At 43.7% G+C, this 15523-nt stretch overlaps 1 protein-coding gene across 3 annotated transcripts in view; it reads left to right on the top strand.

Annotated features, from left to right (window-relative positions):
• The window catches only part of LOC138770749 (transmembrane protein 87A-like), a 16217-nt gene extending 7063 nt beyond the window's left edge, over positions 1-9154 (top strand). For 2 of the 3 annotated variants that reach the window (XM_069949961.1, XM_069949960.1), the window contains exons 4-11: positions 667-773; positions 1314-1372; positions 2216-2319; positions 4489-4568; positions 5453-5514; positions 6480-6532; positions 7959-7989; positions 8210-9154. In XM_069949961.1, the coding sequence (XP_069806062.1) occupies positions 667-773; positions 1314-1372; positions 2216-2319; positions 4489-4568; positions 5453-5514; positions 6480-6532; positions 7959-7989; positions 8210-8251 (538 nt within the window). In that variant the 3' untranslated portion in view covers positions 8252-9154. The remainder of the gene's footprint in view (positions 1-666; positions 774-1313; positions 1373-2215; positions 2320-4488; positions 4569-5452; positions 5515-6479; positions 6533-7958; positions 7990-8209) is intronic. The other variant, XM_069949962.1, reaches the window with a different exon arrangement.
• Positions 9155-15523: the final 6369 nt, after the last annotated feature.

Raw genomic sequence — 15523 nt, 5'->3', positions numbered from 1 at the left:
ATGTGCAGTGTTCAGTCAAATTATGAATGGGAGAAATCCTGCCCTGGGGCATATCTAATGGTGAAGAGGCTGGGGAGGTGTCACAGGCCTAGGGCGCACACACTCTAGGCCACTCCAATTTGACACAGGACTGCAAGTTTAAAAGTTGTGGTTTTTTTTGGACAATAACTGCATCACCTGCCGAACGGACCCCAGGACAGATCTTAAAAGCAGCTTTCCAATGGTACAAGTGGTTTGGAGGGGGCAGATTGTGGGTACAAAGTCGCTTTTAAAAAGTTTCTCTCTGGAGTACCCCTTTAACATAGTAAATAACTAAGAACATTGTCATGCTTCTACAGCAGATGTCAGTGTTGCTGTCTATGGTGCTACTGGCTCATTGTCTGAACTTAAAGGGTTTCTCTCTATGTACTCTCCCACCTGATCTAACACTGGGCCTATAGAGATGAATGTTCGAGGGCTGTTACATACTCCTGCCCAGCATGTTGTGTCTCTCTATGCACCATCAGATCCAGCAGGAGAATACAGCTAGACTCCTTTAATTGCTCATACATTGACCAGACAATTTTGCAAAAGTAAACTATAGCGCCCTCTTATGTTAGAATAGCCATCTCTTTAGAAATGTCACTAGCACAAATGTTTCTGCATTTCCTTAACCTACTGGCACATCTTCATAAGCCTAACTCAGACCATGAAGCTGCTGACGCTGAGAAGGAACGTGGTCAAGCTGTCTCTGTACAGACACTTCACAAACACCCTGATCCTGGCTGTAGTAGGTATGTGTGTTCATCTGCTTATTGCTAATGTATGGAACCACAGAGAGAACCGAGATCCTGCTCATAGTGTCTGAAAACGTGACTGAAAAAGGGGGCCATTTGGTTACTGTATGTATTATAATAAATGGCAGTCCATTGCAAGTCTACAGAATGTAAGGGACTGATTGGCAACCTAGTTATAATTCCCTGCACAGTTAGTAACCGACCGCATTACTTTGCATGGAAAACTGTTGACGGGGTTGTAGTGTTGACCTCTTACAGAACTCTCGGCCTCATAATTTATGATGATGCCGGGAGCTCTGTAACAGCTTAAGTTCTATGCTGCTGAACTGACACAGCTGTCAATACAGGGGAATGGAGCTTTAACTGTTTTGGAGCTCCCGGGATAAGAATAAATATATGATGCCGAGACTTCCGTAAGAGGTCCAGAGGTGAGTCTGTGATGGATAGTCAGCTTACGGACAATATAATATATCACGGACGTGTGAATGCAGCTCAAGAGTTCAGATCAGCAGTGAACTTTTTCTATTTCTCTTTTAGCATCAATCATATTTATCATCTGGACCACAATGAAGTTCCGCTTTGTCGACTGTCAGTCGGTGAGTTTTGATGCTAATGATAGGCGTGTAAAAGGATTATATAATTTCGGTAGTGTATGACTAATAGCTGACAGGTCCTCTTTAAGTAGCAATGCTGAAGCAGACCTCAATTGATACTGTTATTTCTTTGACTAAATTGATTATTGGGTTACTATTCACCTTGTCAGTTGTCGCTTAACCCCGGCACTATGCAATCAGATCTGAAGGCGTAATGCTGCGTAAGGTAAACTTGCTAATGTTATCTAATATTAAAATGTCCCTGTCCTTTAAAGAAAAAAAACGTTTGACGTGTCGAAGATACGTATCAAAGTGTTAGTCCCTTGATGTATGAGTGTTCAGACCCTCACCAGTTTCTGAAATGAGCAGGGAGAAGCACATGGTTGTGCGCTTCACTCTTCAGCTCGCTATGAGCTCCATCTCACTGCACACTCCGTTATTAACCTTTTGAATCTTGTCTTATGCAGTGAGACAAAATCACAATGAGCCATGTAGTGAAGCGCATAACCTCGCCCTTTCCCCACTCAGACACTGACTGATCAGAATTTTTGACATCTTTTTCCTAATGACAGTGACACTTTATGTTTGATGTAAACCTATGGGGGTTGCAATACAACGCTGTATGTAACTGATCAGAGAGACACTCTAGTGGGCATAGAGCGTTCATACATGAACTATCACTAGGCCCCTATTAAGTATAGTACGCAGAGGTAGCCTTACTAACCTGCTGTAATACAAATGTCAGCATTTATAGTTTTGTGACTTTTGCTCCATTGTTTGTAGAGATGGATAAATATTGTATAATTAAAGTTGCAATTTGTAATGTGTATATATATTTTTGGGCAGGATTGGCGGGAGCTGTGGGTGGATGATGCCATTTGGCGCCTGTTGTTCTCTATGATCTTGTTTCTTATCATGGTTCTGTGGAGGCCGTCAGCAAACAATCAGAGGTGTGTATGACCAAATGACAGACTGCAGGAAAAGGAAACGGGAGGTTAAAAAAATGAACTGTTTGTAGACCTATCAGGTGTCTGTTTTAGTAAATGTTCTAGTAAAAAAAAAAAATCTCTTTAGCCTGTTTACCTTTGAGGGCATACATAATGTTGCATAACTTTAGGGTAGTGTTCACACTGGAGATATTTTGCGCCTATGCAGAATGAGCACTGAATCCATGTAGAATCGTTCTTTCAGCATAGTGGCAGGATTTGCACCTTTTCTGCATTTTGGGCATAAAAGGCCTTGTGGTCCATCGAGTTTTTATCTAAGAATAAATATGTTTATCCTAGGCAGGTTTACTTTCACTTTAATTTACCATTCACATCTGCTGAAGGTTTGCTCCAAGTACTAAAGTACTCAGTCATTAAAATAATAAATGTTTGCATCCTTATATTCTCCCAATAACCTCAGAATGGCTAGATTTTACATTTTTAAAGGGGTTATCCAGAATTAGAAAACAATGTAGCAACCTACTTGCAAAAACTGCAAACAGATCACTGATCTCAGGGAGATCAGCCAAAGAGGACACTGTTTAACCCCTTAAGGACAGAGCCAATTTCGATTTTTGTGTTTTCGGTTTTTCCTCCTTGTGCTTAAAAGGCCATAGCACTTGCATTTTTCCACCTAGAGACCCACATGAGCCCTTATTTTTTGCGTCACTAATTGTACTTTGCAATGACAGGCTGAATTTTTGCATAAAGTGCACTGCGAAACCAGAAAAAAATTCAAAGTGTGGTGAAATTGAAAAAAAAAAAAACGCATTTCGTTTATTTGGGGGAAATGTGTTTTTACGCCATTCGCCCTGGGGTAAAACTGACTTGTTATATATGTTCCTCAAGTCGTTACGATTAAAACGATATATAACATGTATAACTTTGTATCTGATGGCCTGTAAAAAATTTAAACCATTGTCAACAATTATACGTCACTTAAAACCGCTCCATTCCCAGGCTTATAGCGCTTTTATCCTTTGGTCTATGGGGCTGTGTGAGGTGTCATTTTTTGCGCCATGATGTGCTCTTTCTATCGGTCTTACTGTATTAGCGGGCACGGCGATCGGACCGTGCCCGCTAATACCAGCGGTCCCGGGCTACAAGTGGCACCCGGGACCGCCGCGGTTCAGAGCGGGGTCGCCGCGCGGCCCCGCTCTGAACTCCCTTACCGGCATCAGGGCGTAAATTTACGCCCGATGTCGTTAAGGGGTTAAGAGACTGCTGTTTTAAAGCACTCAATACAGTGAAATCCTAGGTGCATTGCCCCCTGGGAAACATCAATATGCAAAATAGTCTGCAGAGGCTCAGTTAAGAGTCTCAAAACATGGGACTAGCCAGATATCCCTCCAGGGAAGGACCTGGCAAAGGGGTGGCTCCTGTAGGGAGACCACCAAACCACCATATTAAGTGGCCCCTTCAGTCAAAGTACAACTCAGTTATTAGTCTGATGATATGACCTGGAAAATATCAAAGCCAGGTATCCATCCACAGACGGCTGTTTCGGGGAGTTTCCCCTCATCAGTGCGGCGTAGGATCCTGGCTTGGTGGGAGCAATGCCTATTAGACCAATACGGCAAACATATCACTGAACTCAGGGAGACTAGCCAAAGAAGACACTGTCGGCTGCTCAATACAGTTAAGTCTTAGGTGCATTTTACCCCTGTAAAAACAGCACCAGCCCTGTCCTCAGGTTGTGTGTGGTATTACAATTCAGCTACGTTCACTTCAGTGGAACTGAGCTGCAAAACCCACACCCAACCTGAGCACAGGACAGTTGGTGTTTTTGGAAGAAGGCGGCCATGTTTTTTAAAGCCTGAATATCCCCTTTAATTGGGTGTTACCAGTTGCACTGTGCGGTTTTCGTCTAATAGGCATTTCTTTGTTGCTGAAGAGTTTGGATTCTGAACATTGGATATCACCTGTAGGTGTTTAAAGGCTAACACACCCCTTCCTCCACAATGACTAATATCATCCATGTTTGGGTATCCTCTCTTTTACCAAGTTTCCTTACCCCTACACAGTCACTTTTTTCCAGTTTGTAGAAGTTGGTGTGTTTTTAGTGTTTTCTAGAAATTCTCTGTGGCTGTATAGTAGACTGTATTTCTCATGACTGTTTTCCCTTTCCTCAAGGTTTGCCTTTTCACCACTTAATGAAGAAGATGATGATGAAGATGATGAACAAAAAGAACCTATGCTAAAAGAGAGCTTCGGTATGACTTAATGTATATCTGAACAGTCATAATTTGCTATATATGTTCTTGCTTATATGGTCACTAACTTAGCTGCTGGTTTGCATATTTTTTCTGTTCTCAATGTGAACTACTTTAAAGGGAACCAATCAGTCCAGTCAGGATGATATGGTTCCCTGAACTGCTGTATACAGCTCCTGCAGCAGCCGCAGTACTTACGGCTGCAGCAGTAGCTGTATACCCGAAAAAAGGACTTTAATCCCCCGGACGCGTGACAGGCAGTGGTGGGGAAGTAGTCATCTGGGCGGCTCCCAGCCCATATCTAGCCACCGCTCTGCTTGTCAGGGCGCTCGGAGGGATGATTTACAGGCAGAGAGGCCAGTAAAGGCCTGTCATTCATCCCCTCGGAGCGTGCTGACAGGCAGAGAGTGGTGACTAGATACGGACGGGGAGCAGCCCAGATGACTACTTCCCCGCCGCTGCCTGTCACGCGCCCGGGGGATTAAAGTTCTTTCTTGGGGGCATGCCGTGGCTGCTGCAGGAATTGTATACAGCTGTTCAGGGAACCATATCAGCCCAATAGACCTGGAAATTCCATATGCAGTAAAGTGGGTGACACATAAAATAAAGTGACCTGCCGCATGAATGTCAGATCTGTTACATGTCACTTTTGAGGTCTGATATATAAAGGTTTTTGCTGACTTTACTCTGTATGAATGAAAAGATGCAAACTTACTTTAAATTATTTTGATAAATTGCATAAGATTAAAATATATAAACTGACTTTGTGGCAGTTTAAGACTCTCCCATATTTTTTGGGTCCTAAGTAATTTACTGCCTCTGATTAGTCAAGAACAAAGATAAATCCCTGCCATTGACACTGTTTTTTTTTTTGTATTCTATAGAAGGAATGAAAATGAGAAGCTCAAAGCCAGAAACAAATGGAAATGTGAAGGTTACTAAAGCTGTAAGTACGCATGACGCTTGAATCAAGAGAAACCATCAAGAGCCAAAATAGGAAAAACTTTGATCAGTTGTAAAAAATGTTCATAGGTTTTGTCACGGAGCTGTACTGTGTGTGTGTGTGTGTGTGTGTGTGTGTGTGTGTGGTTCAGTCAAGGATCACTCAAAAATACCTATAATGCTAACGTGCTGCTACATTACTCAGCACACTTCTGAAACATTATCATGTAGCCCAAGTCCCTGCCAGTTCACACAGAGCAAAAGCAGCGCCTATGGGAGAGCTTGCGCATCTCCGATTCCGTTGCTTTTTGCTCAAAGAATTTACCTTTCAATTTTTTGAGCGTAAATGACAAAAGCGGAGGCAGGCGAGCGAACTCACCTATTGACACACTGTGTGAGACTGAGGCAGGCGGGATTCCGCAGAGGAGAGTTCTGCTGCTTTTGCGCCATGTAAACTGGCCCACACTTTATGTAACTAAGGCCCAACTGGGTGTCTTCCTTTCAGCAAGTAGTCACGGTCACCAGGCGTGTCAGCGCTGTAATCACGCCCCTCTGGACATGATTCAAATCGATGTGATCTCCATGACGTCACTGAAAGGCGAGCTTTCTCGTCACCCAGGCGCGAAGGCTCATCTCTTGGTGACATCATGGAGATTACAGCTCTTTGAATAACTCCTAGGGGAGCGTGATTACAGCGCTGACACATCTGGTGGCCATGACTACTTGCTGAAAGGAAGACACCCCAATGACTAGTTGGGCCTCATTTACATAGAGCGCAGGACTTTATAAATGTAAGTTTGCAGGTTATACCGGGCAGAGACACGGCTACTTGAATATGTTTCGGAAGTGTGCTGGGTGATGTAGCATGACCTGTGGTCATAGTATCAGAGCCACTTTAATGATCTGAAAGGGTTTACACTGCCTTGTGAAATGATATTTTAGTTTAAGAATCCCTTGTGTTTTCTATAGGAGGAGGATTTGAAGTGGGTAGAAGAGAACATACCTTCATCTGTTACTGATGTGTGAGTATTTCTAGTTTACAATAAATGTAAAGTTGATACGTGTTTCCAGCTTTGCCTGCGTTAGATGAACTTTTAACATCCATCCTGTAGAGCCTCCCCCCAAGAAAAGAGTGGCAGTGATGCATGGACACTGGTGCCCCATTAATTCTGTAGGAGAGCTGAGTACAATACTCTGCTGTCTCTGGCACTCCCATGAAGAATTGACCACAGTGTGCAGGAAAAAGCTGGATCCAGTCCTGGAAAACCGGAAACCTGTCAGCTGGGATGACGACTGTGCCGAGCCCGCCCAACCCCCTGGTGGAGCCCCAGATACTTACCCTTTCCTGCAAGTCTTGCTCCTGGACCCAGTCCCGTGACGGAGATCTCGCCGTCAAAAGCCATGTGTGCGCTTAGCAGAGATGAGTCCGATGCCCATAGAGTATGACTGCTCCAGTCATTCTCTATGGGCATCGGACTCATCTCAGGTAATTAGCATACAACTCGTGCACGGCTTGGGGCGCTGATATCTCCGTCCGAGGACCGGGTCCAAGAGCGAGACTTGCAGGAAAGGGGAGGTATCTGGGGCTCGGCGTTGTCCTCCCGGGTGACAGGTCCTCTTTAAACATTACAAGCAGTGGAGTCATCCTGACTGAGTTTGTTTATTTTATAGGATTATATAATACTCTTTAAAGGCATAGTGCGGCGCTAAACAATTATTCACAAAATAACACACATTACAAAGTTATACAACTTTGTAATGTATGTTATGTATGTGAATGGCCCCCTTCCCCGTGTTTCCCCCCACCCACGCTAGACCCGGAAGTGTGGTGTATTATATTCACCGCATCTCGTGTCGACCCTCGCCTGGCATCTTGGGACAATGATGTCATCTTCGAGAGGCCGGCCGAACCACTCCATCCGTCCCTCATGCCGACCCCCCTCTGCCGCATCATAACTGTGCTCAGCCGCGATTAGCTGAGCACAGTTATGCTCAGCCAATCGTGGCTGAGCTGCTGATGACGCAGCATAGGGGGGCCAGCATGAGGGACGAATGGAGCGGTTCGGCCGGCCTCCCGAAGACTGTCATTGTCCCAAGATGGCGAACGGGGGTCGACACGAGATGTGGTGAGTATAATGCACCACACTTCCGGGTCTAGCGTGGGTGGGGGGGAAACACGGGGAAGGGGGCCATTCACATACATAACATACATTACAAAGTTGTATAACTTTGTAATGTGTTATTTTGTGAATAATTGTTTAGCGCCGCACTACCCCTTTAAATCAAACCGAGATCTGCATGACTTGTAATGTACTGTAGAATAGATCCATATTCCCTGGGGGATAGCTTCACGAACTCCGATGCACAAAGCAGATAGTTGTGCAGAAGTGTACCAGTAGGAATCCAGTGTAACCTCTTGTGAATGACTGTTTTGTGCTTTACTTGCAGAGCTCTCCCCGCGTTATTGGATTCAGACGAGGTCAGTATCTTCCATTTATATATCTGGCTGCAAAAGCAGAACTCATGGCAGTCATGTGCTCGGCTTTTGAGAGACATCCCGCCCTTACCATAGGGAACTGAAACGAATCATCCTGTAACTCATTTCTACTTATTCATATTCAACTTGTTAGGCTCAAAATAAGTTTGAGGAACTTTTAAAAAAAATTCACAAAGTATATTATATTTTTTCTTTTTATTAGGAGAGGATGATCACGCATTTTGAAAGGTCTAAGATGGAGTGAAGACATGGAATGATGTTAGACGCAACAGACGGGTTGCTGGATGGGACAGCATACTGGATATTACAGAATAGCTGGCCACTATTGAAGGAAAAGACTTCCCTCGGAACTAATCCTTCACCTTTCAAATCCTGATTATTTTAACAAGGTCAAAGCGGCTGCCCCATCTATATAACACTGTTCTCTGGAGCAAGAAACAAGATCCTCGCCCAATGTCTTGCAAGTAAAAATCCTTTAAAATCTCCGGTGTGGACAAGAGTGATGTCTGGACTGGAACCGACAAGTCTATACAGAACTTGCACTTTAGTTACATGTGTTCTTGATTTAATTTAAAAGAAGAGGGAGAGAAAAAAATCTAAGACTTGCCGCACTATCATTGTGTATAGGCGGCTAGCTGATTTTTTGGGTGATCCTTTATGTGGGGTATTTGTACATTTTTATTCTTTTTCTGGGTTATTCAGTTTACAAAACTCATGCTTACAATTTTACTTTTAACCGTTTCCTTCAGCATCCAAAGAATCATTGTAATCCTGACAGCTGGGTGTTTACTCGGACTATAAGGGTGGGTTCAGACTACGGAATTCTCGGGGATAAATTCTGCGGAATACCGTTGCCTGTACACGGTCACGGCCGCGCGCCTTTCCACCGGTTCCATAGACACCATTCTGTGGGCCGTCTGACACGTCAATTCTTTCGGCGGATAGCGGAATCAGCCGGCCCATAGAATGGTGTCTATGGGGCTGGCGGAAAGGCGCGCGGCCGCGAGCGAGTTCAAGTGGCGGAATTCCGCAGAATTTATCCGCCGGAATTCCGCAGAATTTATCCGCAAGAATTCCGTAGTCTGAACCCGCCCCAAAAGCTTGTTTGTGCATGAAGATATAATGCAGCTCGGCAGGGTACAGTGACATGGGTAAAAAAAACTAATTGCTGTGATATGATTGGTTGCTAAAGGGACTGGTTTAATGGCCCTGTTACCCAGAGCGACCAATGTCACGGTGCAAATATAAAAAAACTTTTAAGAAAGTTATGATCAGTTGTGATCAGTTGGGGTCCAGGCACTGAGACCCCCGCCTATCAAAACCAAACTTTTTAAAAATTATATTTGCACTCTGGTTGCCATGAGCAGAAATGCTTTGTTTGAGAGAGTTCTGGCCTATGATGATCATGGTGTACCAGAGAAACATGCTGTGCAGATGTGCACAAAGCACATTTTAGACTTCAACAAATAGGACCCACACATCGGACACTGCACATACTGAGATACCGTGTTGAGTTTCTGTCACAGTGGTATACGGCACTCCACTTACATCCCTACAATGGTTAAATGCAACATGCTACCGTTATACTTTGGTTGTCATAGTATAGTTTACAGGTACATCACATACACTGGAGGCCAAGAGACATCCAATTTATGAAGTGCTTGGGGTTTTCCAGAATGTAAGCCTGTATGGCCTACAGAGTAAACAGTTTCCACACAATTCTCAAACTTTTTTTTTTTTTGTCATTTGTTGTTTTGATATGTTTGTGCTTTTTGTCTTTTTTTTAATTAATATAAAATAACTTAAATATGTACATTGTGAATGTCTTTTATCCACTATAATAATTCTGACCTATACCATTTGGGGGATATAGGACCACTGTATTGCAGTGTACTATCACATTACTGACCACCTATTACACCCTGCCTATATCAGGGTTTAAAAGGAACCAGTCACCATGAAAATGCTACCCAAGCTATCGGCATCATGTTATAGAGTAGAAGGAGCTGAGTAGATTGATATCTATCAGTCTCTTAATGGGAAAATATTGAGTATATCTTGTAATTTATTGATTGAAATCTCTGATGTTTCCATACACTCCTCTTTGACCATTTTATGGCATGGCATCCACACCTAACACTTTGTGTGCCAGACTAAACTATGTGGCCCCCAGGGGGTTAAGTGAGGATGCATGCCACCCTCACATAACCCCATGGGGGCCACATTGATGTCATAATGTACCCACCCCAGCAAGGAAGGGGGTTAATTGCTGGGACGGGTTCAGTGCTGGGAGAAGAAGGGGGCCCTATTGATGCTCATCCTGATGTCTCGTCTCTTCTTCACCAGAGCCCGGCACACTGAGATACAACTGTGGTAGGCTCTGCCTCTTCAAAGATTAAGCCTCCAAAACAGGGTCTGCAGCCGGAACATTGACTGGCTGAGATTATCATGTTCCTGCATCATTTCAGCCAATCAGTGGGTAAGGCAGTGCTCAGCCACTGATCATTAGAGCATGGGTTAAGACTGGGGGTAGGTTAACCATCCCCTGGTCCCCAACCAACCTCCCCACCAACTCTGTGTGCCGTGTCTGCCACCCGCTCCAGCAAGGGGGGTTTTGACCAGAACACAAACTTCAGCATTGAAGTCCATGTTCGAGTCTCAAAGACACTTTCACACTTAAAGGCAAGAACGCCACTGGCGCTTTTTGTGAAGTTTTGTTGGGGGGGCATAAAAAACGCCCAATAATACCCATGTGTGAGAGCACCCTTAGTGTGCCAAGTAGTTTACTTTATTACCAGCAAAGATTCAGAAAGGATGAAAAGTTTTTCTAAGAAACGAGACAAAATGTTTTTCGGCAAATTAAAATGAGGAGGAGTAAGAAAAATATGGAAGGGGAAGGATTGGTCCGGTCTCCTTACTCACAAACTCTGGCAGGAAACAAAAAGAATATGCAGGATTCATGGAAGTTTAGAATTCACAGAAATTTTGAATAATCACAATTTTCAGGAGTTTCAAGATCAAATCAGGGATTCTGGAAGGAACTTTAAGCCGTTTAAGCAATTAGTGATTTAAGATCAAAATTGGGGTCACATTAAAATATTTTCAATTGAAACATGCTGACAAAACTGAGGATAAAAGACTCTTTAATGGTGCGTTCACACCTACAGGATCTGCAGCAGATTTGATGCTGTGCTCAGTTATTTAAATGAAATCTGCTGCGGATCCGCAGCAGAAAATCAGCTGCGGACCCGTTAAGTGTTAACGTACCCTAAGGGTGCGTTCACACCTACAGGATCCGCAGCAGATTTGATGCTGTGTTCATTTTAATGAAGTGTGAACGTACCCTGAGGTTGCACAGAGTGACTGTATTATTAGAATACAAACACTACAAGGGGGGAGACGGATTATATATGTTACATCTCTTCTGGACATGTGCCCAACAGAAAATATTGGAAAGAAATTGTGTCTATTCTGGTGGGAAAAAAAGGTATTGCAGGGAGCTCTCATTTGAGAGGGCAATATTCGGGAAATAAATGGTCCAGGGGAGGAGAAGTACACTGGGTGGGCCTGGGTGAACATTGTAAGAGTGGTTTATAATTATCTGAAGGGGTCTAGGTGATTGTTGGGGCTGTGCTATATGTTCACCTGGGTGGGCCTGGGCGAATATTGGAGCTGAGCTGTATAATCATGAAAGTGGGTCTAGGTTAACACTGGAACAGTAACTATAACTATCTATGAATGCTGAGATGAAAGTTGGAACTGTGCTATTTAGCCCTCTAGTTCGGCCTATGTGATTGTTGGAGCTGTGCTTTGTGATCATCTGGTTGGGCCTATGGGAATATTAGAGTAAGGCCATACAACCATCTAGGTGGACCTAGGTGAGCATTAGAACTGTGCTATATAAGTATATAAGTGGGCCCTAATGACAGGCAGAATTGTGTGGCACTATTTCTAAAGATTTAAAGGGGTTATACAGCGAAAATCAACTGATATCATAAAGTTATGTAATTTACTTGTATTAAAAAATCTCAAGTCTTCCCATACTTATTAGCTGCTGTATGTCCTGCAGGAAATGTTTTGTTTTCAGACTGACACAGTGCTCTCTACTGTCCTCTCTGGCCAAGACAGGAACTCTGTCTCGGTTTTCTAGGAATCCCCATAGAAAACCCTCTCCTGCTCTGGACAGTTCCTGTCTTGGCCACAGAGTTCAGCAGAGAGCACTGCGTCAGTCTGAAAATAAAACATTTCCTGCAGGACATACAGCAGCTAATAAGTATGAGAAGTCTTGAGATTTTTTTGATAGAGGTAAATTACAAATCTATATGATATCAAAGAAAAAGATTTTTGCTGGACAACCCGTTTAAGAAAATACTGGAACATCAGTATAGAATCATCTAAGAGGGTCCTGCTGAATACTGGCATCGAATGCTTGGAGAGATGTTGGAGAAAAACTGGAATACAGCTACAGACAGTATAGTTTGAGATGATGCTAACACTTTTTTAAGGAGAATCCTTAAAATAGGAATAGACAGGAAATTTAGGCAGAAGGAAAGAAATGCAGAGGGTCAGGTATGAAAGAAGGAAGAAGAGTTACCCCCAAGTGATAAGATTTACCCCCAAGGACTAAGATCCCACAGCAGCCATAGGCTCTGTCAGCAGCTCCTTCCCAGATCAGATCCCACAATAACAATGTGACTGACCTGTATGTCCCAGTTATTATGCATCCTTCTCAAATATAAGTGCCCTCTGTAGCCATTAGTAATGCCCCTTCCCCAGTAATATGGAGCCCTGTAGCCATTAGTAATGCCCCTTCCCCAGTAATATGGAGCCCTGTAGCCATTAGTAATGCCCCTTCCCCAGTAATAGTGCCCCCTGTAGCCATTAGTAATGCCCCTTCCCCAGTAATATGGAGCCCTGTAGTCATTAGTAATGCCCCTTCCCCAGTAATAGTGCCCCCTGTAGCCATTAGTAATGCCCCGATTCCCCAGTAATATGGAGCCCTGTAGCCATTAGTAATGCCCCTTCCCCAGTAATAGTGCCCCCTGTAGCCATTAGTAATGCCCCTTCCCCAGTAATAGTGCCCCCTGTAGCCATTAGTAATGCCCCGATTCCCCAGTAATATGGAGCCCTGTAGCCATTAGTAATGCCCCTTCCCCAGTAATAGTGCCCCCTGTAGCCATTAGTAATGCCCCTTCCCCGGTAATATGGAGCCCTGTAGCCATTAGTAATGCCCCTTCCCCAGTAATATGGAGCCCTGTAGTCATTAGTAATGCCCCGTCCCCAGTAATATGGAGCCCTGTAGCTATTAGTAATGCCCCTTCCCCAGTAATATGGAGCCCTGTAGCTATTAGTAATGCCCCGTCCCCAGTAATATGGAGTCCTGTATCCATTAGTAATGCCCCTTCCCCAGTAATAAGGAGCCCTGTAGCCATTAGTAATGCCCCTACCCCAGTAATATGCAGCCCTGTAGCCAGATATAATGCCCCCATTTCCAGTGGTAATGTCACCAGTAGTCAGCAATAATGACCCTGTAGCAAGTAATAAAACTCTTGCAGCCAGTAACAATGCTCCATAACCCACGTTCCCTCATAATAACATCCCCTATTGCCAATAATGAAATAATAATACCCCTGTAGCTAGATATGCCGCCTGCAGCCAGATACAGTTGTCCCTGTAGACAGATAGGCCCCCTATAGCCAGTGGTAATGCCTCAGTAGCTAGATACAATGCTCCCTACAGCCAGATACAACACCCCATTTAACCAGATATGCCCCCTATGACCAGATGCAATGCCCCCTGTAGCCAGCTATGCCCCATATAACCCAAAACAATGCCATGCAAACAGAAAGTTACACTTCCCACCAATCCAACACTGCCCCTCCTGCAGCCAGATACAATGCCCCTATAACCAGATACAATGCCCCTATAACCAGATACAATACCCCTATAACCCGATACAATACCCCTATAATCCGATACAATACCCCTATAACCAGATACAATACCCCTATAACCAGATACAATACCCCTATAACCAGATACAATGCCCCTATAACCAGATACAATACCCCTATAACCAGATACAATGCCCCTATAACCAGATACAATACCCCTATAACCAGATACAATACCCCTATAACCAGATACAATGCCCCTATAACCAGATACAATACCCCTATAACCAGATACAATGCCCCTATAACCAGATACAATGCCCCTATAACCCGATACAATACCCCTATAACCAGATACAATACCCCTATAACCAGATACAATGCCCCTATAACCAGATACAATACCTCTATAACCCGATACAATACCCCTATAACCAGATACAATGCCCCTATAACCAGATACAATGCCCCTGTAACCCGATACAATGCCCCTATAACCAGATACAATGCCCCTATAACCCGATACAATACCTCTATAACCCGATACAATACCCCTATAACCAGATACAATGCCCCTATAACCAGATACAATACCTCTATAACCCGATACAATACCCCTATAACCAGATACAATGCCCCTATAACCAGATACAATACCCCTATAACCAGATACAATACCCCTATAACCAGATACAATACCTCTATAACCAGATACAATACCCCTATAACCAGATACAATGCCCCTATAACCAGATACAATGCCCCTATAACCAGATACAATATCCCTATAACCAGATACAATACGCCTATAACCAGATACAATGCCCCTATAACCCGATACAATGCCCCTATAACCAGATACAATGCCCCTATAACCCGATACAATACCTCTATAACCTGATACAATACCCCTATAACCAGATACAATGCCCCTATAACCAGATACAATGCCCCTATAACCAGATACAATACCCCTATAACCCGATACAATGCCCCTATAACCCGATACAATACCCCTATAACCAGATACAATACCCCTATAACCAGATACAATGCCCCTATAACCAGATACAATACCCCTATAACCAGATACAATACCTCTATAACCCGATACAATACCCCTATAACCAGATACAATACCCCTATAACCAGATACAATACCTCTATAACCCGATACAATGCCCCTATAACCAGATACAATGCCCCTATAACCAGATACAATGCCCCTATAACCAGATACAATGCCCCTATAACCAGATACAATACCTCTATAACCAGATACAATGCCCCTTGTTACTAGATATACTACCTGGATCAAATTCCATGTCTGCTATAGCCAGATACAGTGTGCCCCTATAATGACCCTTACAGCTAGATATGCCCTCGTAACCAAACACAATGTCTTCTTTAACCATATACATTATGGCTCCTATACCCAGATACAGTGGCCCCTGAAGCCAGAAACAATGCCCTTTGTAGCTAGAGAGGCTCTCTGTCCCCATATACAATAACAATGGTAGTTAGATATGCCCCCTGTAACCAGATGCAATGCCCCATATTGTCACAGGCTGAAGTGTATTGAGTGTAGGAGACTGGACTTCTCTATACACATATGTGTTATA

The sequence above is a fragment of the Dendropsophus ebraccatus genome, chromosome 13, assembly GCF_027789765.1.
Source record: "Dendropsophus ebraccatus isolate aDenEbr1 chromosome 13, aDenEbr1.pat, whole genome shotgun sequence".
In the NCBI taxonomy this organism is placed as follows: domain Eukaryota; kingdom Metazoa; phylum Chordata; class Amphibia; order Anura; family Hylidae; genus Dendropsophus; species Dendropsophus ebraccatus.
The sequence above is the reverse complement of the archived record's forward strand: the minus strand, read 5'-3'. Positions and strand labels throughout refer to the sequence as shown.